This window comes from Prunus dulcis, chromosome 3 (genome assembly GCF_902201215.1).
Source record: "Prunus dulcis chromosome 3, ALMONDv2, whole genome shotgun sequence".
Classification (NCBI taxonomy): domain Eukaryota; kingdom Viridiplantae; phylum Streptophyta; class Magnoliopsida; order Rosales; family Rosaceae; genus Prunus; species Prunus dulcis.
Window position 1 is genome coordinate 22,634,079 of NC_047652.1, and position 25,253 is coordinate 22,659,331.

At 37.4% G+C, this 25,253-nt stretch overlaps 7 protein-coding genes across 11 annotated transcripts; all 7 read right to left on the bottom strand.

The window, feature by feature from the left end:
* Positions 1-159: 159 nt before the first annotated feature.
* LOC117620917 (GPI ethanolamine phosphate transferase 1) lies at positions 160-6,309 on the bottom strand. The gene is made up of 18 exons (XM_034351169.1): positions 5,998-6,309; positions 5,729-5,920; positions 5,487-5,642; positions 4,981-5,274; positions 4,641-4,858; positions 4,480-4,554; positions 4,241-4,307; positions 3,740-4,065; positions 3,303-3,536; positions 3,022-3,209; positions 2,365-2,506; positions 2,142-2,250; positions 1,909-2,011; positions 1,605-1,788; positions 1,391-1,489; positions 1,251-1,309; positions 952-1,057; positions 160-721 (listed from the first exon to the last, which is right to left on the bottom strand). The coding sequence occupies exons 1-18, from the start codon at positions 6,233-6,235 to the stop codon at positions 557-559; spliced, it is 2,955 nt and encodes a 984-aa protein (XP_034207060.1). The 5' UTR covers positions 6,236-6,309; the 3' UTR covers positions 160-556.
* Positions 6,310-7,696: 1,387 nt separating this feature from the next.
* Positions 7,697-8,740, bottom strand: LOC117620588 (gibberellin-regulated protein 14-like). Its single transcript, XM_034350698.1, has 4 exons — positions 8,651-8,740; positions 8,521-8,565; positions 8,263-8,407; positions 7,697-8,148 (listed from the first exon to the last, which is right to left on the bottom strand). The coding sequence occupies exons 1-4, from the start codon at positions 8,714-8,716 to the stop codon at positions 7,967-7,969; spliced, it is 438 nt and encodes a 145-aa protein (XP_034206589.1). The 5' UTR covers positions 8,717-8,740; the 3' UTR covers positions 7,697-7,966.
* Positions 8,741-10,089: 1,349 nt separating this feature from the next.
* On the bottom strand, positions 10,090-11,924 carry LOC117620645 (vegetative cell wall protein gp1-like). 2 transcript variants are annotated; one of them, XM_034350777.1, is made up of 4 exons: positions 11,816-11,924; positions 11,695-11,739; positions 11,296-11,463; positions 10,090-11,099 (listed from the first exon to the last, which is right to left on the bottom strand). In XM_034350777.1, the coding sequence occupies exons 1-4, from the start codon at positions 11,867-11,869 to the stop codon at positions 10,305-10,307; spliced, it is 1,062 nt and encodes a 353-aa protein (XP_034206668.1). In that variant the 5' UTR covers positions 11,870-11,924; the 3' UTR covers positions 10,090-10,304. The 2 variants fall into 2 exon arrangements, with proteins under 2 accessions (XP_034206668.1, XP_034206669.1); XM_034350778.1 differs by lacking the exon at positions 11,296-11,463.
* Positions 11,925-14,032: 2,108 nt separating this feature from the next.
* LOC117620539 lies at positions 14,033-14,975 on the bottom strand. 2 transcript variants are annotated; one of them, XM_034350629.1, is made up of 4 exons: positions 14,835-14,975; positions 14,608-14,661; positions 14,294-14,485; positions 14,033-14,197 (listed from the first exon to the last, which is right to left on the bottom strand). In XM_034350629.1, exons 1-4 carry the CDS (start codon positions 14,889-14,891, stop codon positions 14,144-14,146), a joined length of 357 nt encoding a protein of 118 aa, XP_034206520.1. In that variant the 5' UTR covers positions 14,892-14,975; the 3' UTR covers positions 14,033-14,143. The 2 variants fall into 2 exon arrangements, with proteins under 2 accessions (XP_034206520.1, XP_034206521.1); XM_034350630.1 differs by having other exon boundaries at positions 14,300-14,485; positions 14,835-14,973.
* An 848-nt stretch (positions 14,976-15,823) lies between these two features.
* On the bottom strand, positions 15,824-17,274 carry LOC117622368 (gibberellin-regulated protein 14-like). The gene is made up of 4 exons (XM_034353019.1): positions 16,989-17,274; positions 16,844-16,888; positions 16,393-16,723; positions 15,824-16,238 (listed from the first exon to the last, which is right to left on the bottom strand). The coding sequence occupies exons 1-4, from the start codon at positions 17,046-17,048 to the stop codon at positions 16,054-16,056; spliced, it is 621 nt and encodes a 206-aa protein (XP_034208910.1). The 5' UTR covers positions 17,049-17,274; the 3' UTR covers positions 15,824-16,053.
* A 3,013-nt stretch (positions 17,275-20,287) lies between these two features.
* LOC117622938 lies at positions 20,288-21,894 on the bottom strand. Of its 2 annotated transcripts, none has more exons than XM_034353757.1 (4): positions 21,406-21,894; positions 21,103-21,156; positions 20,945-21,004; positions 20,288-20,674 (listed from the first exon to the last, which is right to left on the bottom strand). In XM_034353757.1, exons 1-4 carry the CDS (start codon positions 21,877-21,879, stop codon positions 20,546-20,548), a joined length of 717 nt encoding a protein of 238 aa, XP_034209648.1. In that variant the 5' UTR covers positions 21,880-21,894; the 3' UTR covers positions 20,288-20,545. The 2 variants fall into 2 exon arrangements, with proteins under 2 accessions (XP_034209648.1, XP_034209649.1); XM_034353758.1 differs by having other exon boundaries at positions 20,562-20,674; positions 20,995-21,004.
* Positions 21,895-22,037: 143 nt separating this feature from the next.
* LOC117622937 lies at positions 22,038-24,918 on the bottom strand. 2 transcript variants are annotated; one of them, XM_034353754.1, is made up of 10 exons: positions 24,783-24,918; positions 24,525-24,657; positions 23,888-24,046; positions 23,585-23,743; positions 23,338-23,490; positions 23,117-23,209; positions 22,877-23,020; positions 22,637-22,744; positions 22,383-22,434; positions 22,038-22,290 (listed from the first exon to the last, which is right to left on the bottom strand). In XM_034353754.1, the coding sequence occupies exons 2-10, from the start codon at positions 24,621-24,623 to the stop codon at positions 22,256-22,258; spliced, it is 1,002 nt and encodes a 333-aa protein (XP_034209645.1). In that variant the 5' UTR covers positions 24,624-24,657; positions 24,783-24,918; the 3' UTR covers positions 22,038-22,255. The 2 variants fall into 2 exon arrangements, with proteins under 2 accessions (XP_034209645.1, XP_034209647.1); XM_034353756.1 differs by having other exon boundaries at positions 23,585-23,740; positions 24,783-24,908.
* Between the last annotated feature and the right edge of the window lie 335 nt (positions 24,919-25,253).

Genomic DNA, 25,253 nt, shown 5'->3' on the forward strand with positions numbered 1-25,253 from the left:
CCTTTTCTCTTCTTTTCTCTGTCTTATTGTTGTCCAAAGTATTTGTTCTATTTTATTTTGCAAACGAGTTGCTTGCTTGCTGCTAATTGTTCTGGCCACTTTGCTATGAAGCCCATGTGAGTACACGGGCAGGGCAAACAAGCCCTGCAAAATTGCAGATGAGCTGAAATTGGACATTGAAATATGTGAATAGGCTTGAAATGGGAGCCCAACTTGTTTTCTGTTCTTAATCAATCTTTCTAACCATAAATATAAATAAATTTATTTACAAATTGATCAATGATCTGTAAATGGGTTTAACTGGTTAAACTGTATCAACTAATCAATACATGTGAGAAGCGTGCCAAAAATTTCAATTGAATGGGGAACACTTGGAAAATCCCATTGCTATGAATCTCTCATCTCCAAGCAAACTGCAGTTGTAGGAAGAACGGGCAAAGTTGTAGAGTGGGAAGCTGCTATTAGAACCGTGAGAGGCGCCTTAAGAACATTAAAGCTCACCCTTCCTGAAAACTGGTGATTTATTTCGATGCCCAATATCCCAATTTAGCATTGCTTACATTGCTTTCCGAGAGGACCGGTCCACTGAACCAATATTGATATCTTTTGTGTATATATTTGTGACGGCAAAAAGCAACAGCACAAAGACTACTTGAGCACTCACGATTCCAAAATGGCTGATGCTGTTACCAATTTCCATCCAACTTCCTGTATTTCGGACCTGATATCAATCAAAATGGTCAGTAGGGTTTTCGAGAAAGCATTGATCTGATGCAGTATAATACAAGTGTTCGTCCATGCACATGTAGTATGCTGCGTGGATCAGACATTTTTAACCAAGGAAATCATTTGAAACATTACTTTGTAAGGTAATTCTCCTATCGTTACAACACAAAAATACTACGACAAAGTCCAAAACATAATTTCATCTCAAGAACACAGTAACCTTACCAGGAAGAAGAAATGCATAGTCATTACATCCGAGAACAAAATAACGAGGAAATAGCATCCCAACCGTGGAAGTCGGTTTAGTTTTGTTATTGCACTGAATACACATCTGCATGTCAGTCAAACACAAATTATATGAGAACCACAATTTCTTACAATTTCATATATAAGAGAGAAGGAATTTACTCTACATGCTAGTAAAGTAAAACTGCATTTTTTCCATTCTATAATTAACGAACTGTGTCAAAATAAGAACAGTGTTTTAGCCAGCTTATCACACACAAAATTGTAACTGCACTTACATGACGAGCAGGAATGGAATGAATAACTTGAAGATAAGTAAGGCGGCCATAAGAAACGGCTGCAATTACAAGCAAATAATATCAGCTAAGCAGTGGCAACAAATCTGATGGATGCCAAGGAAAGTTCAACCTTCACTTACACTGAAGACGGTAATAAATCGATAGACAGATGAAATCTCAAAGCTTGCGATACTTGCAAAATTACCCGTTCCAAAGAAGGCAACATTAAATAAAACCATCTAAAACCACAAAAAGACATCAGAGATCAATATCATGAGCAGTTAAATCATTAAATTTCTAGAAAAATCAGGCAATTTCTTCAGTATGGTAATGAAAAGAAAAGATAGCACTTACAAAGATTAATGGAATTCGCACATCAGACAGCTGCAAGTATCTACCATCAAGTATGACATTATCTTCCATATTGTTAAAGGAGCTTGACAACCTGTTCACCTTACTCGAGTAAATAAGTGTGTTTTCAACTAGTATCCAAGCCATGAGCGCAAGAGCCAGAGCACCGTAGAAGACAGCTTCATATCTGCATAAGTTTTCAGAATGAATGAAAAGATAATTAAAAAAATTCATCCTAACAACCCGCATATTCAAAAATCTTTTAAATGAAGGCAAGCATGACAGTTAGCATATAAATAGACTGTACCCAATAGATAATAGAAGGAATGTGGGCGCAAAACCAAGAAATATGGAAGTAAGCCGGGACAAGAGACCATTTGCGGAAAATAATGGAAGTACAATCGAGATACCTATGCCAAGACAAATCAAAGATAAATATAAATAGTCATGTAATTTGCAGTTATAAATTCTTCAGCCATTAAACACCTGTCAACTGATATGTTAATCATTAACCTAGAAGGGACGAGTTCAAAAGCATACCAGCAATGGACCAATTTGTAATCTGGTGCAAAGCAAGTAGTTCTTGCTTCTGTGTTCTATGCGAGGTTGATATTGACACCATCACGGATGATAATCCAACCAAAAGAGCCTAATTCACAAGCATAAATAAAAAATAAAAAAAATTACCTCCATATCTGTTACGTTACACCCTATACATTAAGCTTCCTTCCATACCAACAGAGGACAGAGATAGGTTAAGTACCTGTAACTGAAAGAGCATGGGAAATTTAGGTTGCTTCTTGTCATGATTGCAGATACTTAGCCAGTACTTGTTTCCTTCAGTATGCAGATCTAGCAACCTAGCAGCTACTCCTATCATAATAATCATAACTCCACTCCCAATCCTATGAACATGAATTGTCACAGAATGCACATCATTTTTAAGGCCAATCCAAATGTTACAATAGACACAGGACTCAAGATAATTGACACAGTATATTGTCGATTTTTCTTAAATAGCTTATCTTTGTTGACTAACTATACATGCATTCATATTCTTTTCTTAATTTTACACACACCTAATAAAGATATCTATGATAGCTGATTTTAGTTCTTGGAACTAATATATTGGCTTGTTCAGGGGTATATGCATTGAGCATATACCACATTTACCCTCCCTTCTGATAATGTGTATTTCATTTTAAAAAGTAGTAAAAAAATTGAATGAACGAAATCTCAACCACGGCCAGATTTCTCACAGTACAACAAAGGCATTGTCCGAATTGGAGAATGTCCTAACAACTCTTAAGATCTTTCCAATAACAATGAAATCTGCAACTGTTCGAAAAATTAACCCCACACACCCCTACCTCCTCCCATCCCAACCCCATAGAGATGTATTCAAGAAGAGATGGCTTACACTAGACGATTATTATCGGGAATTTCTGCTGGCATCAAAGTAAATACAGACAAGAACCAACATGCAACACAAACAAAGATTGGTACGCCAGATCTCCAAGGAATCAATTTTAAAAGATAAAGGAAGGATATGACCCCAGAAACCAGGAAACACCAAGTGTATAGCTTCCTCTGAGTAAAGCTATTCACCTGCAGCAATTGCCAAAATTACACTGTTCAGAATTTTAGAGTACCAATTTAACATGGCTTGCAGCATGAAAACTTATAGTTTTGATTCAATACCAGGAATTCAAGAATGAATACTGAGAAAACACCAGTGGCTAGAATTTTAGCAAAGTAATTGATTCTTCTTCCATATAACTCTTTCCATAATGCTTTGATGAACCGATATTCACTAAAGATTTGTGTCCACAGAAATACTGTCATTGATGTGTATGCATGGTAAAGAGGAGGAGAATGCTCCTTAAACAGTATAATACAAAGTAGTCCCAGAAGAAGGCATCCACAAAGTTGTACCTACAGTAAATAATGAGATTCATGAGTTATGTTGAATAGATAGAGAATATAAAAACCCTTATAGACATCCAAATCTCATATATTCCCAAACTTCTACTTTAGCTCCTTTTTTTCTTTAAAAAAATCTGTATTTGTGAACTCCTTCCTTCAATTTGAAAACCACTATTAAAGCTTACAAGAGGTCAAGCTTACACAAACATTACTTTTCTGGTATTATCTGTCTGGTGATCTGCTTGCTCCTTTCTAAACATATACCCTGCCAATGAAGTATAAGATTGCAGCACATGGAGAACAATATAGGTCATCCAACCAATATACCCAAGAATAATTACAGTCATGAGCATCAGCCAATCGTAAGTTTGAAAATAGTGAAGTCCTTGCAGCGCCAAGACTCGGAGATCTTCAGACAACTTCCTTGCAGCTGCATAGTCTCGAATAGATATTAGATCCTCAATCTTATCCAATAGGGAGGAATAATCGCCCAGTGGTTTGAAAGGCTTGAAATATAACGAATTTGACTGCTTCGTCTCTAATTTTGTCAAGAAATCCAAGATTACTAAATATGCAGTCTCTACGTACTTTAGTTCCACAAAGTTTCAGTAGAATTGAATATAGTGAATATCCTTAAAAACACTATTGTTAATATCTTTATCTTATAAACACTCTTTATTCATCACTTATATATATCATATGACACAGGATACGTGATTTCCGAAGAAACTGGTTGAGAATTTGCTTCGTGTTGGCAACCACAGCTTCAACTTCATCTTCCTGGACAATGAAACAAAAAGGAAATCTCAGTTGTCTAGCCATTTATAATCTAGTTGAACCAGCAGAACTAATCAAATAGAATATACATATGCTGGCGAAGATATAAGTGATAACATCTTTTACATCCTTTAAAACAAAGACAAGAAACCACCTTCAAACCGGTTGACTATACCTTTATCATGTCTATGTAATCAAGGGGTAAACTTCCAACCGAGTTTACAGGACATGGCAGACCAAGAAGAGTTGACTGCCAGAAAAATCAATCAGCAAATAAGAGTGAAAAACTTGAAGGTGTTATAAAGGGAAAAAACTCAAGAAAACAAATTGGACAACCATGAGAGGTGCAATATCTGCTTGATTAACATCCACCCTTTCAATGCCATGAAGGCCCCATTCTGTAGGTGTTGGCGTGTCATGCATATGTTCATCAACAAAACGAAAGCCACAATCAGAATGATTGCTGCTGGAGACTAGCTTGGGCTGTTTAACACCTGCTCCCCAAACAACAAGGGGAGTATCAGTGTTTGTAGGATGCCCATCTCCATGGCTTCCTATCAGTAAAATAATAACATGTAAGAACCATTATAAGGGAAAAAATGATGTAGGATCAAACTTATAATAATTCAGTGAAAAAAGTGAAGCAAAAAATTTCTAAAGTACAAGAAAATCCAACCTTTGTCATGCATTCCATGATCAGCAGTAAATACGTATGATGTACGATTGTCCCTGTAATAATCCTCAAGAAGATTGTAAACCCTTTCAGCTATACTGTCAACAACCGCAACATTATTGAGATAAATGGACGAAAAGGGCCTATGCGCATGACCATTTGAATCACAGCCAAGTAGGTGCAAAAATACGACAAGATTATCCTGTAAAAGTAACTCCTTCAACTTCGGGTCTTCTTTGGACCTATTCAGAAGTCCCTTAAATTGATCAAAAGACCACTCATCCAGAAAGGAAGCATCTGCATTAACACATACAAATTGGTAAAGCATTAGCTGAAAATGAGAACCACAGAACAGAGTGTACAGCAGAAGTATCTTTACACCCAAAGCATTATCACGCCTAAATTTGTTTAAACCATTAGCGTTGAAGGAAAAAAAAAAATCACTAAATACGTAAACTTTAATAGTAGAAATTGCAAATTGAAAAGTAAAAACAAAAGAACAGAGATACCAGTAGCGAAGTCTTCAAAGTCATGAGGGTAACTGTTCCAGGTGGTGTGAGGCAAGCCAGCACAGAAGATTGGAACTATGTCAGGACTACCATAAGAGAAAGTATGCCGGCTTCGGTTAAATACCGAATCAAATTCAACAGGATTAGCTTTCCAGCCTGCGAAACGAATTCGGTATCTTCAGTTAAGCCATTTTCGTCTGTATGAATGCGAAAAAGAAAAGGAAAAAGAAAAAAGAATCAACCTTTCGTAACAGCACTGGGATCTTCATAGAACCCAGCAATTATAGAAACATGTCCAGGCCTTGACTCAGTGGGGGGACGAGCATGTGAAACTCCCCACCGACCCTTCTCTTCGATCACGCTTCTTAAAAATGGAGCTCTAAACTTTCCTTCAGAATCGGACTCAAAGAATTTGTCAGCTCGCAGACCATCAGCTGCAGCACAAGCTCAAAAGGTTTAAAGCAAACTCAAACAAGAAACAGAGTAAAGTTGAGAAGGAAAATGGGCGTACCGACGAGTAAAACGAGGCGTTTTGCAGGGGCTTTGAAACGAGGGGTAACGAGATCCATGCCATGAACAATGGGGGACTTGAAGTAGATGTCGAAAATGCTGAGCATATAAACGGCGTGCAGAACAACGCCAAGTACTACAAGCCATTTCTCTTTCCTCTTCAGCCATGTCCTTCTTCTTCTCTTCGCGTTTGCTTTCACGTTGCTTCCTTCTCCTACCTTTCTCTCTCCACCACCCATCTCTCGCTTCTCTTGTTTTCACTCCGTCGCTTTCCCTCCGATCCTCACAAACGTCCTTCAACGCTTCCCTCTTACTCTTCTGTGTCCTTTTACTAGTCTTCTCCAGAAAGAATTTCGGCCTATTTATCAATTGGGCCTCAATTCTGGGCCCAGTTACATATAGGGCCGAGGCCCAGATGAATACGAGATTTTATAGTAATATCGACTTCTTAATTAGTCAAAATAGGAAGTTTTGGAGGAAAATCTGCTAGATGAACCTCAACAACTCCCTAATTTGGCTAACTTTCTTTTTGCTCCCTACATTTATGGAGAGAAAGTGACTCGTTTTTCTCCTCTGCCGTTGTTTTTCTTTTCTTCGGCAAGCATTTTGGCTTCCTCTTCCTCTGTTGCACACCAAATCTTCTCTCTTTTTTGTCAAAAATTTCGTATTTCGACGACAATAACAAAAGATAATGAAAATTTTCATGATTTTTAAGGTTATTTTAGCTAAATTTAGTAAGAAAGAAAAATAGGATTAATGCTACTTGTCTCCAAACTTATGAGTACAATATAAGAGGCTTATAACTCAAGTAGTTAAGAAGAGTTATCCATACACACTCGAGATTATGTGTTTAAATCTCTCTTTCTCAATATCGCTTATATAAATAAATAAAACAAAAACCGCTGTGTATAAGATAGAATTAATTCAACCTTTATTTACTATGGAATATTACAACAATATATGGGAAAACCATATATATGGAATGTCTAACATTCAGATACGGTTACACATCGATCAGAAGAGCCAACAACAACAGCAACACGAACATGATAATCTTTCATGAAGCATATAGCTTGGGACAAATTAAAAGAGAGACATAATGAAGCCCAAAACACCAATCAGAATCGACGGAACTGATGTAATGACATGAGTTGGTGCTGCAGATGGGCTAGGAGCAGCTTCAGGAGTGCCAACTGCTGCTGAAACAGCCAGCATCAAGCTAGCAATTGCAACCCAAATCACCATGATAGCTGCAACCTTTTGGTTCTGGAAAGCCATTTCTATAAATATATATGTGATGATTTATGATCTTGTCCAAGTAAACAATTGACTGGTTTGCAATTCCTTGTGTTGGTTCTCACCTATTTATAAAGCCAAATTCCCTAGCCAAGCTAGCTTTTTCTCTGTGTCCTTTTCTGTACGTAATTACTGGCCAATTTCACTGAAGCCAGTTTCTATGTTTCGAGTTTTGTTCTTCTGGGCAGCAAACAGGCACTTGGGTCCAGATATTATTATTAGCAAAAGCAGATCAGATGGGAATGAGCTGTAGTGATGTGATTTGCAGGTGACAATTACAAAGAAGGCTCATCACGAATAGCCACACCTTGTTTTTTTGCGTTCAATATTTCTGCTTGAACTAATAACAGCATCAATCAATCTACTTTCCCATTGGGCAAGGGGTTCCATCAAATCCAAATAAATAATTATAAAAACTTTATTATTTTATGTAGAAATAGCAATATGTAGACTTCAATTTTCATGAATTGACTTTGATTAACTAATTATACAAGCCATTGACTCAATATAATTAAATACTTTGGGCCTATCTATCGCCCATATAATAAATAGATGTTGAAATTAAGTAATACATAACCCATTTATTTTGTGGCATCTGTGAATCAAGTCTCACAGTACTTATTAATTACATCGATCTCGTGCTTAATTAATTAGTTGATTTGAGGATTAATTAATCAAGGGCACTTGTGTCCGTGGTAGTTCATACCGGTGTAGCATTTGCCACATTTGTTCATGTTGCTACCATAATCTCCCGGAGGAACACATTTGCAGCGATCACAGCATGCCATGCATGATCTCCTGCAGATAATCTTATTTGTTTCTATTTTGCACCTCTTGTCACACAACGGGACGCAATCTCCATGCCCAAAAATTAAATTAACAAATCAGCAAAACACACATAGTAATTAACGTTATTAACCCAAAAGCACGTTTCTATTTAATCTTTTCATGAAATTGGACATGTCCTTACCCCTGTTGGTCTTAACTCGGGAAGCACTAAGTGGCATGACCACAAGTACTCCGGTAGGAGCCGCTTCATTCATTTGACGTGGCGATGGTGGTGCCCTGAATAGTGGATTCCATTTACGTAAATTACCGTAGCGTACATGCCGATCCTGTTCGTAAACTAATGTGATGAACCGATACCCAATAGAACAGTAATAAACTATAGAAAATTAACACTCAATATATTTGCATGGTTGTTGATATAATTAAAGATATGTAATACCTTTATGTTGAGTTCCTGATCATGAGGACCATGATTTGATGAGACCTAGACAGATGAACCAATTCAAAACTTTTGTGGAAAAATAATAAAGATGAATTAAAGATAAAAATGAAAATTCATAATTAATTACCTCAGCAGAAACTAAGAGAACAGAGGCAAACAGAAGAAGCATAGCTTTGAAATCCATTTTGTACATGTATATATTTAGCTAGAAACAAGAACATGGTATAAATAGTGTTGAAATTAGGTATAGAGATAGATTTTTGAAGTGTCATGTGACAGCTTCATCCGATCACTGAGACATTAGTAATGGCTTGCTGACCAAAATCTGACTTGAGAGTTCTCCAAGGACGGTGCCCATGCACCAAACTAAACTCTTAGATCCATTTGCCATTAGAGTATGTGTTACAATCCCTTTGATGATGTCCTTCACACGAGGCCTGCCTCACCAAACTTGTAACCCAAAAGCTGAAGTTTCATGAATTTCGTGGTTCATTGCTTTGTGCCTGTCTGACCATCCTGGGTTGGTAATAACTTATATATCTAATAAAAAGATCGCCTTTTTTAGTTCGTGTTACGAGATTATAGTATTTTCTAATGAATAAATTCATGTGAGGCTGCTCATATGTAACGAGTTTACGAGATGTTCTTGGCCGCATGTCTAGAAAAGATATTAAGGAATTAAGGAATCAATTACTCGTTTCAAATTGTAATTGATTTGTATTTTTTATAATAAAAAATGATTTACATACAAAATACAAATCAATTACTCGTATCAAACTTGTGGCGGTGGAATTTGCACAAATAATCGATTTTATATATGTGTATTCCTCTCGCATCCCAAAATTTGGTTCAATTTTTAATGTTCAACTATTATTTGATTGGGGTCTTTCGATATAGGTCCAATTTTGAGTTTGCACTATAAATTAAAAGGGCATAATTGGAACATGAAAATAAATTTAAAAAGAAAAAAAAAATATATATATATATATATATATATTATATTACATCATAAAATTAGAAAAGGAATGTAATCCTATGTGACATTGAAATCAAAGGACTTGAATTACTAACAATACGTTTATGGATTGCACACAAATTCTATCATAAGAATTGGACTTATACCGAATTATTTATATTTAATTTTATATAGAAATAGTAGTGGATTTCAATCTTTATGAAATTGACTTTATATATAAATATTTTATAAAAAAATATTGTTGTTAACGGGGCCTAGTCTAGTAAAAACGTATTTTGGTTTACAAACCACCCCTCCCCTTGTAGTGTGTTCGCTTTCGAGTTTCCATCTCTTGTAAGATTGTTTTTCTTTTTTTAAGCGCTCATGATTAAAAGCAGTCTACTCCTCCAAAAAATAAAAAAATTCCCATATTGATTTTCATTTCCTAAAAAAAAATCAAGGATGTTGAACAGTATTTTGCATATGAGGTTAAGAGAGAGGATCCAAATCAAAATGCATATCCTTTCCACTTTAAATCGTGCACATCCTTGGGCGCCATATTAACTATATGTTTGCCTGAATATTCTCTGTTAAAACGAAGCACCAAATCATTGGATACTCAAAGGGGTCTATTGAATTGCCCATTTTATTTTATGATATGCATAGATAGGAGGATACGATGGATTACAAAATTAACAACGAGAGAAAAGCCTTTTATTTTTGTTATTTTCTTTTTTGCCTCTCTCATACTTGTACAGCGTACGTGACATGAACTCAAGAGAGGGAAAAATAGGAAAAAACTTGATTCCAAAATTTCAAGAACATGTCAGCGTAACAATATCGGAGCCGGTTCATTCAGGAGCGGTTCTGGGGCGGGTGCTTTTCGCAACCGATCCATTTTTGGAGCAGGTGCTCTCCGTTCCCCATTAGGTCTCCTAGGTCCTTTTTGTGGAGGTTGTGCAGCTGGTACTTTGGGCACCCGATTAGGCCTCGGAGGGGGTGCTTTGGGCACCCGATTAGGTTTCGGAGCAGGTGCGTCCACCAGAGGTTTCGGAGGCGGTGCTTTCGGACAAGGTTTTGAGGAGGAAGCTGGTGCCGCCTTAATCTTCGGAGGTGGAGGCGGCAGCGGTGCTTTCGCTAGAGGTATTGGAGGTGGTGCTTTCCCCAGAGGTTTTGGCGAGGGAGCTGGTGCCTCCTCCGGTGCTCCCTCCTCCTCGTCCGACGGTAGTGGTGGAGGCGGTCCCTTATTCTTCGGAGGTAAAGGCGGCGCCGTTGCCCTTTTGGGAAGTGGTGATGGTGGAGTGGATGGGGACGTGATGGGAGAGGGTGGAGCAGGCGGGGCCTTGATCTGAGGATTAGGGTTAGGGTTCTTCACTACTGGAACTGGAGGAGCGCACGTGCATTGACGGGAGTTGTTTGGAGTTTTGGTGTCGGGTGAGGGTGACGGTTTGGTGCTGGGAGGGGGACCAGTTGTGCACGGGCTCCGGGTTCCGCCGCCCGATATTGGAACAGGCGGTACAATTGGGAAGACCGGTGGAACGGGAACGAACGGTGGGATAACGCCTCCTCCTGGGAAAAAGGAGTCATCGCCGTCCTTTTTCCGAGACGGAGCCGAAGGTGGCTGCATAAGCATGCATTCATTATCAATAATTCAAAAATTAAAGGTAAAAATAATTGTATCTACAATTAAGTAGTGCGTAGATTGGCTACTCTTCTTGAGTTCAATTAGCTACTCCTCAGTGTTGAGCTAGCTGTAATTTGGTACCATGCATTAGACAAAGTAGTGCGTAGATTTATTCAATTTGAATGGACCTAACTGGGTACACAGGAGCTGGTGCAGGTGCTTTCGCTGGAGGTGGAACTGGAGCCGGTGCCTTCACCGGAGCCGCTGGTTTGGCTGGAGGTGGTGGCGGTGGTGGAGATTGTGTCGGTATTGGGATTGGGATATTCAATGGTGGTTCATCCCAATCCTCCCAAGGAAATAGCTGTATAGATCATGAGTTCAATACATAATTGAGCATCTCAAATCCGTGGAAATTAGCACTAGAGATCAAATTTGATCCCAATGAAATAGCTGTATGTATGTATCGTGTCATGTGTAAAATAATACCAGAGGGGATAACAGTACTGCTTTCAAATTTTAGTCACTAGCTATAGTCGAAGGATGTGCAAAGTGATATCAAGTTAATATACAATATTGGAAAGAAGGATCATACCCCCCAAAACTTTGCGTTTTTCTCTGGATGATCATCTGAGGAAACCTACAAAGACAGGATCGGTATCAGTGAATTTAAACACACCCAACCGTCGACAACACTTGAGGCATAGACTCTATACCCTTGCAGTAACTAAGAGAATAGTAGCAAGCAGAAGCATAGCTTTGAAAGCCATTGTAGATATATTAGCTAAGGATGTGAGATGAACATTCTAGCTAGCAGAACAAGTAGAGTGTGTGTATATATATATATGTATGTATGTAGCGTACGTGCACGGTGCAGGCATGCCGAAAGGTAATGGAGAGAGAAATTTTTACAAGCTGATTCATCAGAACAAGAGACATAAGCATAACTAAAAGTCATGGGTTGCTGTCCAACATCTGACTTCTGAGTTCGACCCTCCTTCCCCAAGGACGACCGTGGCCATGCATTCCACTATCATCTCTATTCCCATCGCAGTATGTGTAACCAATAAATGAACATCCTTCGAATGATCACGCGATCGAAAAAATCTTGGAGTCAAATTAGCTACATTTCCTCCTCTTCAGCCGGGTGTATTTGAGGTTCCTAGGTTTGCTAGCCTCATTAACAGTATATAAAAACAATTTGGGGTTGTGGGTCAATATATGGCTGAGTGGCTCCTCTACTTCACTTGTTACTCTGATCGTTCAGACCCCTCCACATGAACTGTTCGACTCAAACTGAGAAGGCAGGCACGCATGGACCAAACTAAAACGGAGTTAATATATACAATACTGGAAAGAAGAAAAATCAAGTATACAAAGACTTCGGGTAAATGATCTTACATTATATGTGCTTGAGTTACAAGTCTCTTGAAGTTAAAATTGTTAATCGATAATCAAATTATGAGATACGAGCTTCTTATAAATTAAGTAATGCGATTATTTCAATTTGCAGTGCAGATGGCGCTGGTGAAAGGATATCCAACAATCTAATTAACAACAAACACTATATATCTAATCGATATTCAAATTATGAGATGTGCCCTTCTTAAGTAATGCGATTATAATATTTCAATTTTGCAGTGTCAGTAGTGAAAGGATCCAACAATCTACTTAACAACGAACACTACATATCTAATCGATCAGCAAGAGGAAGCTAATTGTATTGTGGATCAAATCCATAAGCACTCCATGTGGTATCACATGCCATCTAATGTGAGCATGTGAAGAATTACGTACCTACATTAAAAAAATAAAAGTAAAATAAAAAGTTAAGAAATTTTTAAATGGTTTTATAAGGAATTGAATTGGGTCACTCATTCTGTCCCATTGATTTTGGGTTGCCCAAGGAATACGTACATTTTTTTATGGATTTTTTACTCGAGTTTTTGAAGTTGAAGGACGCTTTTGTAATATAGAATTTTTAAGAAATTAAGTAATGGACGTAGTCCAACAAATTTGAGCCCTTTTTGACTTGGCTGAATTAGTGCAGCGAAAATGCCATTTTCTTAATTTGGAATTGCTTTCGCGTCCCATAAGGAATGGTTCCCACTTAATATTGAATTTAATTCTCAAATTGCTGTGTAAATGCTTTCTTCATAGTTGGAGGAAGAGCATCCATTTAGATATTATAGTATGGTGACTAGGAGTCAGAAAATGTTTAGGTCCAAGTATTGCAGTATTTTTATAAACATAGGGAAGGAAATTGCCTTGCGAAGGAGGGTGTGCCTGAAGAGTTTGGACATTATCTACTGAAAGATTTGAGTGGGGTTACTAGACCTAGAAATTTGTTTATGTAGTTTTATTTCTGAGCTTCGGCTCCCTTAGAATTTAAAAAAAAAAAAGCCATTTTCTTTCGTTTACTGATGTAATTAACCATTTAAAATGACCACTATTTGTATTTTGCTTTTCCATAGTATAACCATGGTTTGTTCTATTTTCTACAGCCTTGGTATAACATTTATTTTTTCTTTTCAAAGTTCCACGCGGCAAGTTTGATTCGTGCAATCGGTGGCTCTACTATCAATTGGTCTAATGAAGGAAGCTTGATTGAGGAATTAATGCACACTATTGCTTAGGAAGTTGCATGATACGTTCTATCGATTAAATGTTCTCTGAGTAGTTAATGTAATGGCTCATATAGACTAGCGTGTTTTGCTTTATCTTTTCATGAAGTGTCTCGTTTTGATATCGGGATACTCTTTGATATTCTCGTTGATATTAATAATACCTTATTCGAAGAAAATATGTGATGTTGTTTCTATTTTTCGATGAAATCGTTCATCTCAAAAAAGAAATAAGACATATATGCATACATTAAATATTAGCATATTATTTTTGAAATATAGAAATCATCCGGTACATGACATTGAGCATTGAGCAATTAAATAGATAAATATTATTGAATTATAATAAGAGTCTTAGTACATATACTTTATCGTCTTTCTCATATATACTTATACTCAGTTCTGGCTAACATTCGTTGGTCAATTGCCAATTGACGAGACTGATTTGTTTAACGGGTTCACCATACCGTCCACCTGAAACCAGAATATCAAAACTTAAGCATACGGTAAATGATAATTACTGTCATAAAACTTTTTTATTTAAAAAAAAATCTATATAAAATTGTGTACCTTTACCTTGTTAGCTACTGGAAGTGGTGGAGTTAGCTCATCGTCGTTATGCTCGTCAAATGGAGGATAAGGCTCGTCCAGTGCCGGTGAAGGCGACGACTTGGGGAATGGCTTGGTCTTGCCTCCCTTGCCACCTTTTGGTGCTGGTGGTGACCTGCCTTTCGGTGGTGTCTTTGCTTTTGGCGTCGTTGGCTGAAACCACATTAAATCTATAATTTTCTCTCAATAATTTCTATTCATGTACAAAGTTGTATAATAATTAAACAGGTAGCACTGTCCTGATACTAAATAAGTGTATAAATCAATGTACTTACTCTAACTTTACTCTTTGCCTTGAGTTCTTCTTCAGGATCGTCTTGAGACGAAACCTTAAAAAACAAGAATATCGTTCAAACGAGAGGAAAATTAAAATTACAAAAGCACCTAACACAAGTAAATATGCAGATTTATTTTTGCAAGGAGGAAGGAACAAATTTTATTTTCTCGCCTATTTACTAGGACGACGAAGAATCAAATTATTAGTATATAATTAACTAATTACCATTGTAGTAACTAGGAGAATAGCGAAGAAGAGGAGGAGGAACGCTTTGAGAGCCATTGATCGTAGCAGCAGGTGGAATATCAAGAGGAATTAATGTAGTAGAAAAGTGTAAGAGCTACAGGAAGGCAGATGATGTTTGTATAGGAGAACTAAGATGGGGTATAAATAGTGTTAAAAAGGGTGGGGAGAGAAATTTTTACACGCTTAGAACACCACTATTTCCCTAAGCATACCACTGATACTGTTCCTCATAATCTTATATATGCATGTGGGAACACATGCCTTGCAAAGAACCTTGCTCAAAATTAATTTAAATATTATAAAAAATAAAATAAAATATATGGACCTAGAAAGAAAGATCCATCCATTTTTGTTGTTCTAGGTACTGGGCTATTAACACAGGTGAAAAGGCCCATCGTGCATGAAGTAAATGCTAGGGCCCACCCTGCATGAAGGAAATGTTAGGGCCCACCTATTAATATTATTAGGTCGCAATGTTACTAGGCTATGCCTTGAGGCCCACATCTCCAAGCCCTTGGATTCTCCTCACTTTGGCATTTAAGATAGATATTTTTCTTTTTGAAGCCTATAAACAAAATTACAAGGAAAACTCCGTGGGATTTCTTCAAGACTGAGTATCAAGAAAATTTTTTACATCTCACATTCACATATGAAGGAAAATTGGAGAACCAAAGTTCAGGGGAATCACATATGAAGGAGAATTAGAGAACCAACTACCCCGTTGATGTCATAAGGTTATTGATAAGAATATCAAAATAATACTATACCCGTATCATAAGGTTATTAATCGAGAATATCAAAATAATGCGATACCCGTTCTTTTGTTCTCACAAAAGACAGATTATTGTTACGACATTTCCAAGTCTAGGATGTGAAAATGTCAACCATAATGCTTCTTCTAGCTGTAAAAGACAGCAGGCACTATAAATGTTGTACCCACCAAGAGCTAAAAAGTACAATAATATATATTAACTAACATCTGCTACATGACATTGAAAATTTGAATAAAAGAGCCGAGGCCATACATTATACATACTAGTAGTAGTAATTGCCCATTCAATACATGCAGGAAGCAGTAGAAAGAAACAAGAAAAGACACTAGAAAACAATTATTTTCTCGCTTCTCCTCTCTCATACAGTATTAAGCAAACATGGCACGCCTTAAAATTCCAAAAAACAGAGCGAGAGAAAGTTGTGTTCAAGGGCACTTGCTTCTGTTCCCATGGGTGACCATATCAGTGTAGCACTTGCCACATCTTTCCCGGTTGCCAAAAGTTCCGGGAGGAACACATCTGCAGCGGTCACAGCATGTCATGCAAGCTCTCATGCAGACTCTCTTCCTTGAGTGCAATTGGCACCTCTTGTCACACAAAGGGATGCAATCTGCCCCCATCACAAAATTATTCACACAAAAAAACCAAATTAAGTAGTTAGCAGAAACACCGTGAAAAATTAATCAAGATTAGCATTTTTTTTACTGCATAAAAAGGCATGAAAAATTCACTTCTCTATGGTACGGTGGTGAGAAAATATTTACCCTCTTTGGATTTGACTGGGGGCAGTGGTGGGTAAGTGGGTGGCTTCACTGGGGGCAGAGGACTGACAGGAGTTGGTGGAGTGGGTGGCTTGACAACTGGAGCTGGTGGTGGAGTGGGCGGCTTGATCACTGGAACTGGTGATGGACTGGGTGGCTTGATCACTGGAACAGGTGGTGGAGCTGGAGCCTTGATCACTGGAACAGGTGGAGCTGGAGCCTTGACCAGGGGTGGTGGAGCCGGTGCCTTGACCAGGGGTGGTGGAGCCGGTGCCTTGACTATTGGAAGCTTAGGAGGAGCTGGTGCAGGTACTAGGACTTTGGAATAAGCAGCCTGAAATTAATTAAATTTACCACATTGAAGGTCAAAAACACTGTCAAGATTAAAGCTTTTTGTTACTTCCAGATATAAACTCAACTTTACCACACTGTTTTAAGTAAAAAAAAATAGTACCTTTAACTTCAGTTCTTCATGGTGCTCAAGTGATGAAGAAGAAGCCTAAAAAAAAAAAGGATTTCAAACCAATTTAGACACACCCAAGATATGGGAAACTAAACAATAAAAAATGCTAATACATTGGGATGGAAATAATAATTACCCTTGTAGTAACAAAGAGAAGAGCAGCAAGTAGAAGGAGAATTGCTTTGGAAGCAGCCATTGCGGAACAGCTGGAAATGTCAAGCCTGAAGAGCTAAGAAGGAAAAGACAGATGATTTGTAGCAGAAGCAGGGATGTGGTATAAATAGTGTTGAAAAAGAACTAAAAAGAGATATTTCTACAAGCTGCCGATATGCATGCCAGCTGCTTTTGATGAAATGAGCAGATCAGTGTGTGAGACATAAGTTATGGCTTGCTGTCCAAAAATCTGTCTTGAGACTTCGACCCACCTGCCCCTATGAGACTGTCCACTAAACTATTATTATCTTATATCTACACTCTTTCTCACTCATCTCATCAGACTCTGTGTCACCCCCACCCCCTCACAATAAATTAATTTCCTCCACACGAGGTCTGTCTCATAAAATATTAACTTGTAGCCAAAGCTACGTTTCCTCTCGTAAATTCATTAATTGCTTCCCTATCTGTTTGATCCCTTTTTTTTTTTAGCAGCGATAATATGAATAACTACTTTTAATTACTTGATTACACTATCTTTGTGATTGTTTTATAGATTCTTTTGTTATAAAATATGAAGACGATATACCAACGATAATATGAGTAACTACTCTTAATCACTTGATTACGCCGTCTTTATAATTGTTTCCTATATTCTTTTGTGTTAAAATATAAAGACGATATGGGTTCTGGGTAAATTGCTAAGTAGATTTCTTCACTCCTCCACACAGTGGCGAACTCAGAAATTTTTTAGCGGATGTGCAAAATTAATTAAGTATGAAAAATAATTTTTCGGAATAATCATTTTTTCAATATAATTTTTGGTGGCTTTTATTCTTTACACATCAAATAAGAAAACTTGATTTTATGGGATTTTAGTATGAAGTATATATTGACTTAATGAGCCATCATTTTTAGCCTAAATCGTATTTTGCACTCAAACCGATTTTTCATATTTTAATTTGGTAGGAATTTGATTTTCTAGTATTTTTATTTGAATCCAAATGGGGGGTACTTTCTTATTTACATTGTAAACTTAAGTAAATGTCTTTGTCCTTTTACTTTAATTTATTTTTATATTACTCAACTTTAATTTATTTTTATATTACTTAATTTACTTAAATGTTGAAAATGAAAATAAGGTAATCTATATATCAGTTGAGTAAAAGGGCAGTTTAAAGCATTTACAATATTTTTTCGACGAAGAAAAGTGCAGCTGCACCTTCTTGCGCCTTAATGGATCCACCTCTGCCTCCCCCATAAACTTTTCTACTCAAAACATGAGTGAATCAATGCAGCCATGGACCCAAATTAAGAAAGGCATTATTTTGGGATAATCGGGGATTATTTGTATTGACATTAATACTCATATGGTAATGTACAGCTGGTTCCTGGGAAGGATCCGACGATGCAATTGACAGATCTATGAGAGTACAATTGATTGAGCAAATCTAGGAAGTTATATAGATTATAACTGGTTGGTTCCATAAGAACTTACTGCTGGTTCTGTTTCTCATATTCTTATTAGTTAAATATAGGAAGCTGCTGCATGCATGTGATATCAATGACATGTCTGCTGTATCAGTATGCTATGCCTAGATGGACCTAACCCTATATGATCCATATATATATATATATATATATATATACATATATAACTCTCTGCCAGGCGTTTCATTTCAGAACAACAAATATATGAATATTAAGTAATTTGAAAGGCATTAACAAATTTACAACACTTGAGAGCAACACTATGATTTCACAGTAACGTGTTTGGTATGGATATGTCAGAGAAAGATCCTATTAAAATCACAGTTTTCAGGCTTTCTTTTCAGCTAGGGCCCTCAGCTCATCTTAATCTTAATATATGTGCTAATCAAGCTGCCTATAAAAATATATGAAAAATACTTCTCTTCTTCATATGTAAGTAAGAATTTTTATATTCTTGTTAATAACATTGTGATATGTGTTATTCAAATTACCGATAATATATCTGCACATACAAATAAATACAAATTTATCGAAATTGGGTTTTGACGTAGGTGCATATATGAACTGGCACAAGTGAAGCAAAGGCCCCCTGGTTTGAACAAAAACACTAGAGTCCAGTCTGATTCGAATTTGAGTACAGTAAAAGTGAGACATGCCCCAGTTAAATTAAGTAGGGACAATTTACTTTTCCTTTTTCATTTGGCAAAGGGGATAACTTTATATCACCCTTCCCAAAAATAATTATTGACAGAGTGGGTGGATTGCTGTTAATCCTCTGCCGTTGGATTTTATCTAAGCAAATTCATTCAACCATTCGGATTTCAGAATCAGAATGACATTGGTAGCTTGCTTCTCACCAACTTCTTCACCAGTCCATGGAGAAACGCCAAAAGACCCATCATGTCTCGGCGCCATTGGGGCAATGATATGATAACTCCACTGCAGCACAGACTAGGCTTTAGGCCCCATATGAACAGAAAAATACAAATATGTACGGATCATATTTTAGGTCATTGGGCCAGTATCTATCAGATTCATCTCAGTAAAGCCTGCTAAGCTCTCTCTCCCCATGTGGTTACTTTCTTCCACACACCAAGCTTATAAGGGTCATGGGTCAGAAAGAAGTGGACAACAGCAAGTCGTCCTTGTGGTTACTTTCTTTCACACACCAAACTTAGCTAATCATGTTAATATCTACACACAACATATCAGTCGGTCAGATCTGAGTCCGCCTCCTTGTACCTAAATTCCAATCTCTCTCTTCTTAGATCAATTTAAACAACTTTCGATTGTATTAAAATAACAAAAATATACACAAGTGTATTATATCTCATTTTAAGGTGAGTTGTTTTATAGTAAGGGTGACATATATGTATCATGCGGACTTTCATATTAGTCACATGATTCATTATATGAGAGACACATGTCAGATTATAGCTAAACCACATCACATCAGTAGGTAAGGAGGAGTTTCTCCTTATAGACAAGGAGGAAAGCATTATCCTTAGTTAAATGATCATGTGACTAATATAAAAGTCCATATGAGAAGTCCATATATAATACCCTCACTATATAATTTCTCTTCCAAAGGTAGTTGAGATATAAGACACTTGTGTATATATTTTTTTAATAACGGGTGGGCCTAGGCCAGCAATATCTGGCCAGGCTGCGTGATCTAATTAGAAAAACCTAACCAGGTCATATACATGGGGCCGGAACTGGAGTTAAAAAAATATATATGAGGTTGACCTAGTGGCATCTAAGTCATGGCGCTGCTAATAAGATTAGGTATAAAACAGAATTAGCATCATGCAAATTCACAAAGTAGAAGTACAACCACCTCACAAAAACCATCTCAACGAGGACAGTAAAATTGTTTATCCACTATGTCTGTCTAAAGTTCAACTTCACCAAAACTTGGTAGAGGCAGCCTATATAACTACAAAATACAAACCATGAATGATGAATCCAAGGAAACAGAGCTTCAACATTATATTTCTCAGCCTTTTTCCTCTCCACTTTCGTTTATCCTAGACCAGCACACAAGCTCTATACAGCAATTTCCTCTTCTTCGTCAAAGCTCAAATTCAATGTTTGTAGCTTAAATCCTGAACTCTGTATGGTCTCAACCAAACTGGAAGCCACCCCAGTAGCTTGTACTGTTGTTTGTTTTGTCAACTGGAAAAACAAACAAAAAATGCTTCTCATCACAACCTAAATGTATCTCACAGAATCAAAAACACCCAAAAGCGATAAGATGCGATCAAAGCACATAGGAAAATAAGTAAAATCAAGGAACATCCAAAAACATAAGTTGTGAACAAAGCAAAGTAGGTGGCAAATTGAGTAAGATCAAGCATTCAGCAGCTGATAAACTTTACTTCTAATGGATTACATATATTTTGCTATTTGTTACTACCCAGTTAAGAAAGTTTCTTTTATACGCACCTCAACAGTTGCAATACCCTCAACAACTTCAACTTTTAAGTTGGTAATACCTTGAGTTTCCTGTGACAAGAATGCATGAATGAGGAACAAATTATGAACACCAATCCAACATTGATTCACAATTTCAAACATCCACATATCTAAAAATGAAAATGTACCTCTAAGGCTTTGGTTACTGAAGGGATAGCGGCGTCACTCATTGTTCCATCTGCCTTGAAATATTATGCAAAAGAAATGTCACATTTAATACTAAAGCTAAAAACTTGTCATTAACAAATTTCCTCATAATCAGAAAACAAAGAAGCATATGCATAAATTGCTAAACTTCAGAAGGAAAAAAAAAAGGAACAACAATTTCATGGAAATTTGTAGCGCATGAATAACATGGACTCCAGAAAATGTAAAGATACAGAATTTAAACACAAAGTTGCAAACTTGGGCCAAAATTGGTAGCTGGGTACCTGAAAGAGCATGGTTAGAGTGTCGGAGGGCGAAACGGGGACCGAAACGGGCTGTTCCTGTTGCTCGCTGCTGGCGGGTTCTTCTTGTTTTTGCTCTTCTTCTTCAACTGGAATTAGGGTTTCCTCTTCGACTGCCCGTATAATTGTGGGTATACGGGACCTCTGGTCCTTGTGCGTTAAACGCTGGAAAGAGGTGGAAACGTTTCGGAACGAAAGGGTTGGAGAAGGAATGGGAATTGCAAGGGAATGGGAATGATTGCGTGTACGGAGCGAGGCCAGAGATGAGAATGCTGAGACTGAAACCGTGGCCATTTGTTTTGGGTGAGTTTTATCTTTCAATCTTTCTGACTTCTCTGTTCTCCCACCAAAGCAATATCCAGCCACTGGTCTGAGAAGAACGAGTGTAGTTGGTTTGTGCGAGATGATGCAAAGCGCATTAAATTGGGCCTTTTGGGCCTTTTGCGCCCTATCCATTTACGGAGCTACATTTGTCTTAAAAGTTTTGAAATTAATCAGAGCCGTCCACTTGATTTTCTTCTTCTCATCAACCATTATTACATGTGTAAATTAACAAGCAACTTAGTTTGAATGCAGATTCTCTAAACCAATTTTAACAGCTGGAAATTACAAAGTTTGGGTTTCAAAATGATCACTGAGAATTTAACACAGACCAGAGTTGAAATTAGGAATTGGGATGTACATATTAAGGAGCTCTTGCTCCATCAGAAGTTCAAAAGCAGTGCATTTCAACACATCTTAACCAACAGAATCTGAAAGCATACGTTTGAACAAGTCCTGGTTCCAATTCTCTCAGCCTACAAAACAATGTCTCCCTTTCCATCATTTGAGCTTACTTCCCGTTCCAATCCACTTCAACTTGTCCATCTGTTCAAGCATGAGATCCAAGCAGTTCTCATAAATGGAAAACCAAGTATAGACTATGAAAATCACAAGAATTCAACAGAGCTGACACTGACCTTGAAGATTTATTGCTCGGTTTGCTTGAACATCAGCGTCAGAATTGTAATCCTGCAGCAATAGCAGATTATCTCATTATGGGGCCACCGTAGCAGATTTTGATAAAATTACCATTGTCCAATTAACAGAATCAAACAGAGTTCAATTTTTGATCCATTCTCATACTCTCATCAAATTAAGTTCTTGGAGTCTTGAAGATTTATTATTCAAGTATTACATACAAAAATTTCTTCCAGAACACAACTGTACATACCCTAAGAACATGATTGATATCAAATGACATAAACTTTTCCTTGAGCTCCCTGGCCACTTGGCACAGCACAGCCATATTCTCATTTTTGGTTTTCCAGAGACCCTGAATCTGTTACATCAAAGAGCTTGTAAGACTTAATAAACAAAAAAAAAATATGAAATGAATTTTCAAGGATACAGATAACAAAAGGGAGGGAAAGGGAAAGAGTGAAAAAACTCAAGTGCTGTAACATATACGAACCTGCATGCAGACAAGTTTAGAGTCTCCTTTAACACGAATGTGTTTATATCCTTTTTCAAGAGCATATTTCAATCCCAAAATTACAGCTCGATATTCAGCAACATTATTTGTTGCAATGCCCACCCCTTCACGTAACCGGTAGACCTATAAAACCCCATGTTACAAATGAACGGTTAACAGCTACATTTGACAAGAAAATACGCCCTAAAAGAACCACAATTATCTCAATGAACTGCATACAGTGCTTCCATCTTCAGCTCGTAGCACAGCTCCTGCACCAGATTGTCCAGGATTTCCTTTTGAAGCACCATCGAACTCAAGTATACAGGAATGCTGGAAAAAGACATAGATCAGGCATAAATATGTAACTTTACTTCACATACCCATAACAATGAGATTAGACAGATAGATAGACATAACATAACATAACATATCAGTGGTTGTGAGAACTAGAAACTTACACCACTAGAAGGAACTGCTAGAGTTTCAATAGGATTATCATATTTGAAATGCTTTCTCTGAGAGGTTGGGAATGAAGTAGTCCCAACCATATCCTGCAATCTCTTTGGTGGCGAGTAGTCCTTGACAGCTGATTCTACTGTAGAAGAATCTGGCTGCCGGAATTTATGAACATGCACAATTAGACAATCAGTAATCAAATATATTATGCACGTTATATATCAGTGGTTGTGAGAAACAGAAACTTACACCACTATAAGAAACAGATAGAGTTTCAATATGATCATCAGATTTGAAATGCCTTCTCTGAGTCAGTGAGGTTGGGAATGAAGTAGACCCGGCCATCTCCTGAAATCTATTTGGTGCTGAGTCATTGACAGCTGATTCTACTATAGAAGAATCGGGCTGCTGAAAGTTTATAAACATGCACAATTAGACGATCAGTAACTAAATATAAGATCGTCTATGATACAAAAACTATTTTCATGCCACATGCCATGGAGAAGAACAGAGAACCCCAAAGAGCCTTTTTAAAACATGACATCAACAAACCTGGTAAGGACAAGCAGCAATTATTCCAAAAAGATCATCTTTCACATCATTGGCACAGATAGTATAAGAAGCATTCTTAAGCCCATGCGAGACAAGGTACTCCTCAGCCTCTCTAGGCAAACCGTGGCCTTTGAACACACTTATAGAAGGATTGCATACCTAAAAAGAAAACAAACCTCATAAATATTCTGAAGCATTTTCCAGTAGCACGAAAATAGAAGCAAAAAACCCCTCGTTACCAATGAGTTAGCAACAGATGGGCGCATATACAACCTAATGGAAGCTAATTTTACTCTTAACGTTTGCGGACACGAAAGCTACAATTAGAGATTCGCAAATAGGGAAGGTAGCCTACCACCAGAAAGCACAAACTTTTTTCAGAATGTACACCACAACCAATCAATGTAGGAAGAAATTTCAGTTGCACATAAGAAATTAGTCTTAAGTTTCAGTATTAACGTTGTCCACGAGAAAAATGATAAAAGAACAATAAAGGGAACGGTTGTTCTAACACAATCAAGAAAACCCAATAGAAAATTAAGCTTGGTGCTCCAAAGATTAATCAAGAATGGGCCAAAACCAGAAAAGAATCAAGCTCAAACGTTATAACATAGATAATAAGGTGGTAAAAATTTACCGAAGAACCGGCTTGGTTTTGACAATCCCTTAAGTTTTTATATACGCCAATGATATCCCCCTTCCGAACCACATAAAAAGCATCACCCTCTTCCGCCATTGAAGCTTCAGTGTCTAACTTTCAAGACCCAGCACTGCAAATATAAAAGGAAAGCCAAAATGTAAAAGTTAACCGAATTTTAGTTTCTACAAATGACGACAATGAAACCCTAGTATTTAAAAGGATATAAATAGTGACTGTGGAGCTTGAAGATCCTACCTTGTAGCTGTTGAATTTTGAAATTCGAATGAGAGAAACGTCGGTCAAGTGAGTGCCCAGTGGTCACTGAGTACAGTGAATTTACTCAAATGCTACACGTTGCCATCAATGGCCCTTGGCATTAGGTCGACTGATGGAATCCCAGAGAAAGTGTTTTTCTTACGATATGTTGGCATTTAGCCCGCCAACCATAACCTTACCCATGAGCCAGCCCGTTTGGCACACAAAAAAAGAGTCCAAGCCCGAGCTGTGGCTACCTAGGCCTGACTCTTAGGGCCCAATCGTTCTATTTTCCTTGGTAATTTTATTTTGACTAACTTACAAAGATAATTTTCAACCACCAATGTCCTTAGAGCATCCACAATGGGAGGGTGTATAAGGGGGTGTATGTTAAATATACACATTTTGTCGCTGGAATCATCTCCAATGAGAAGATGTAAATGGTTGTAAAAATACATCACAACCATGGAG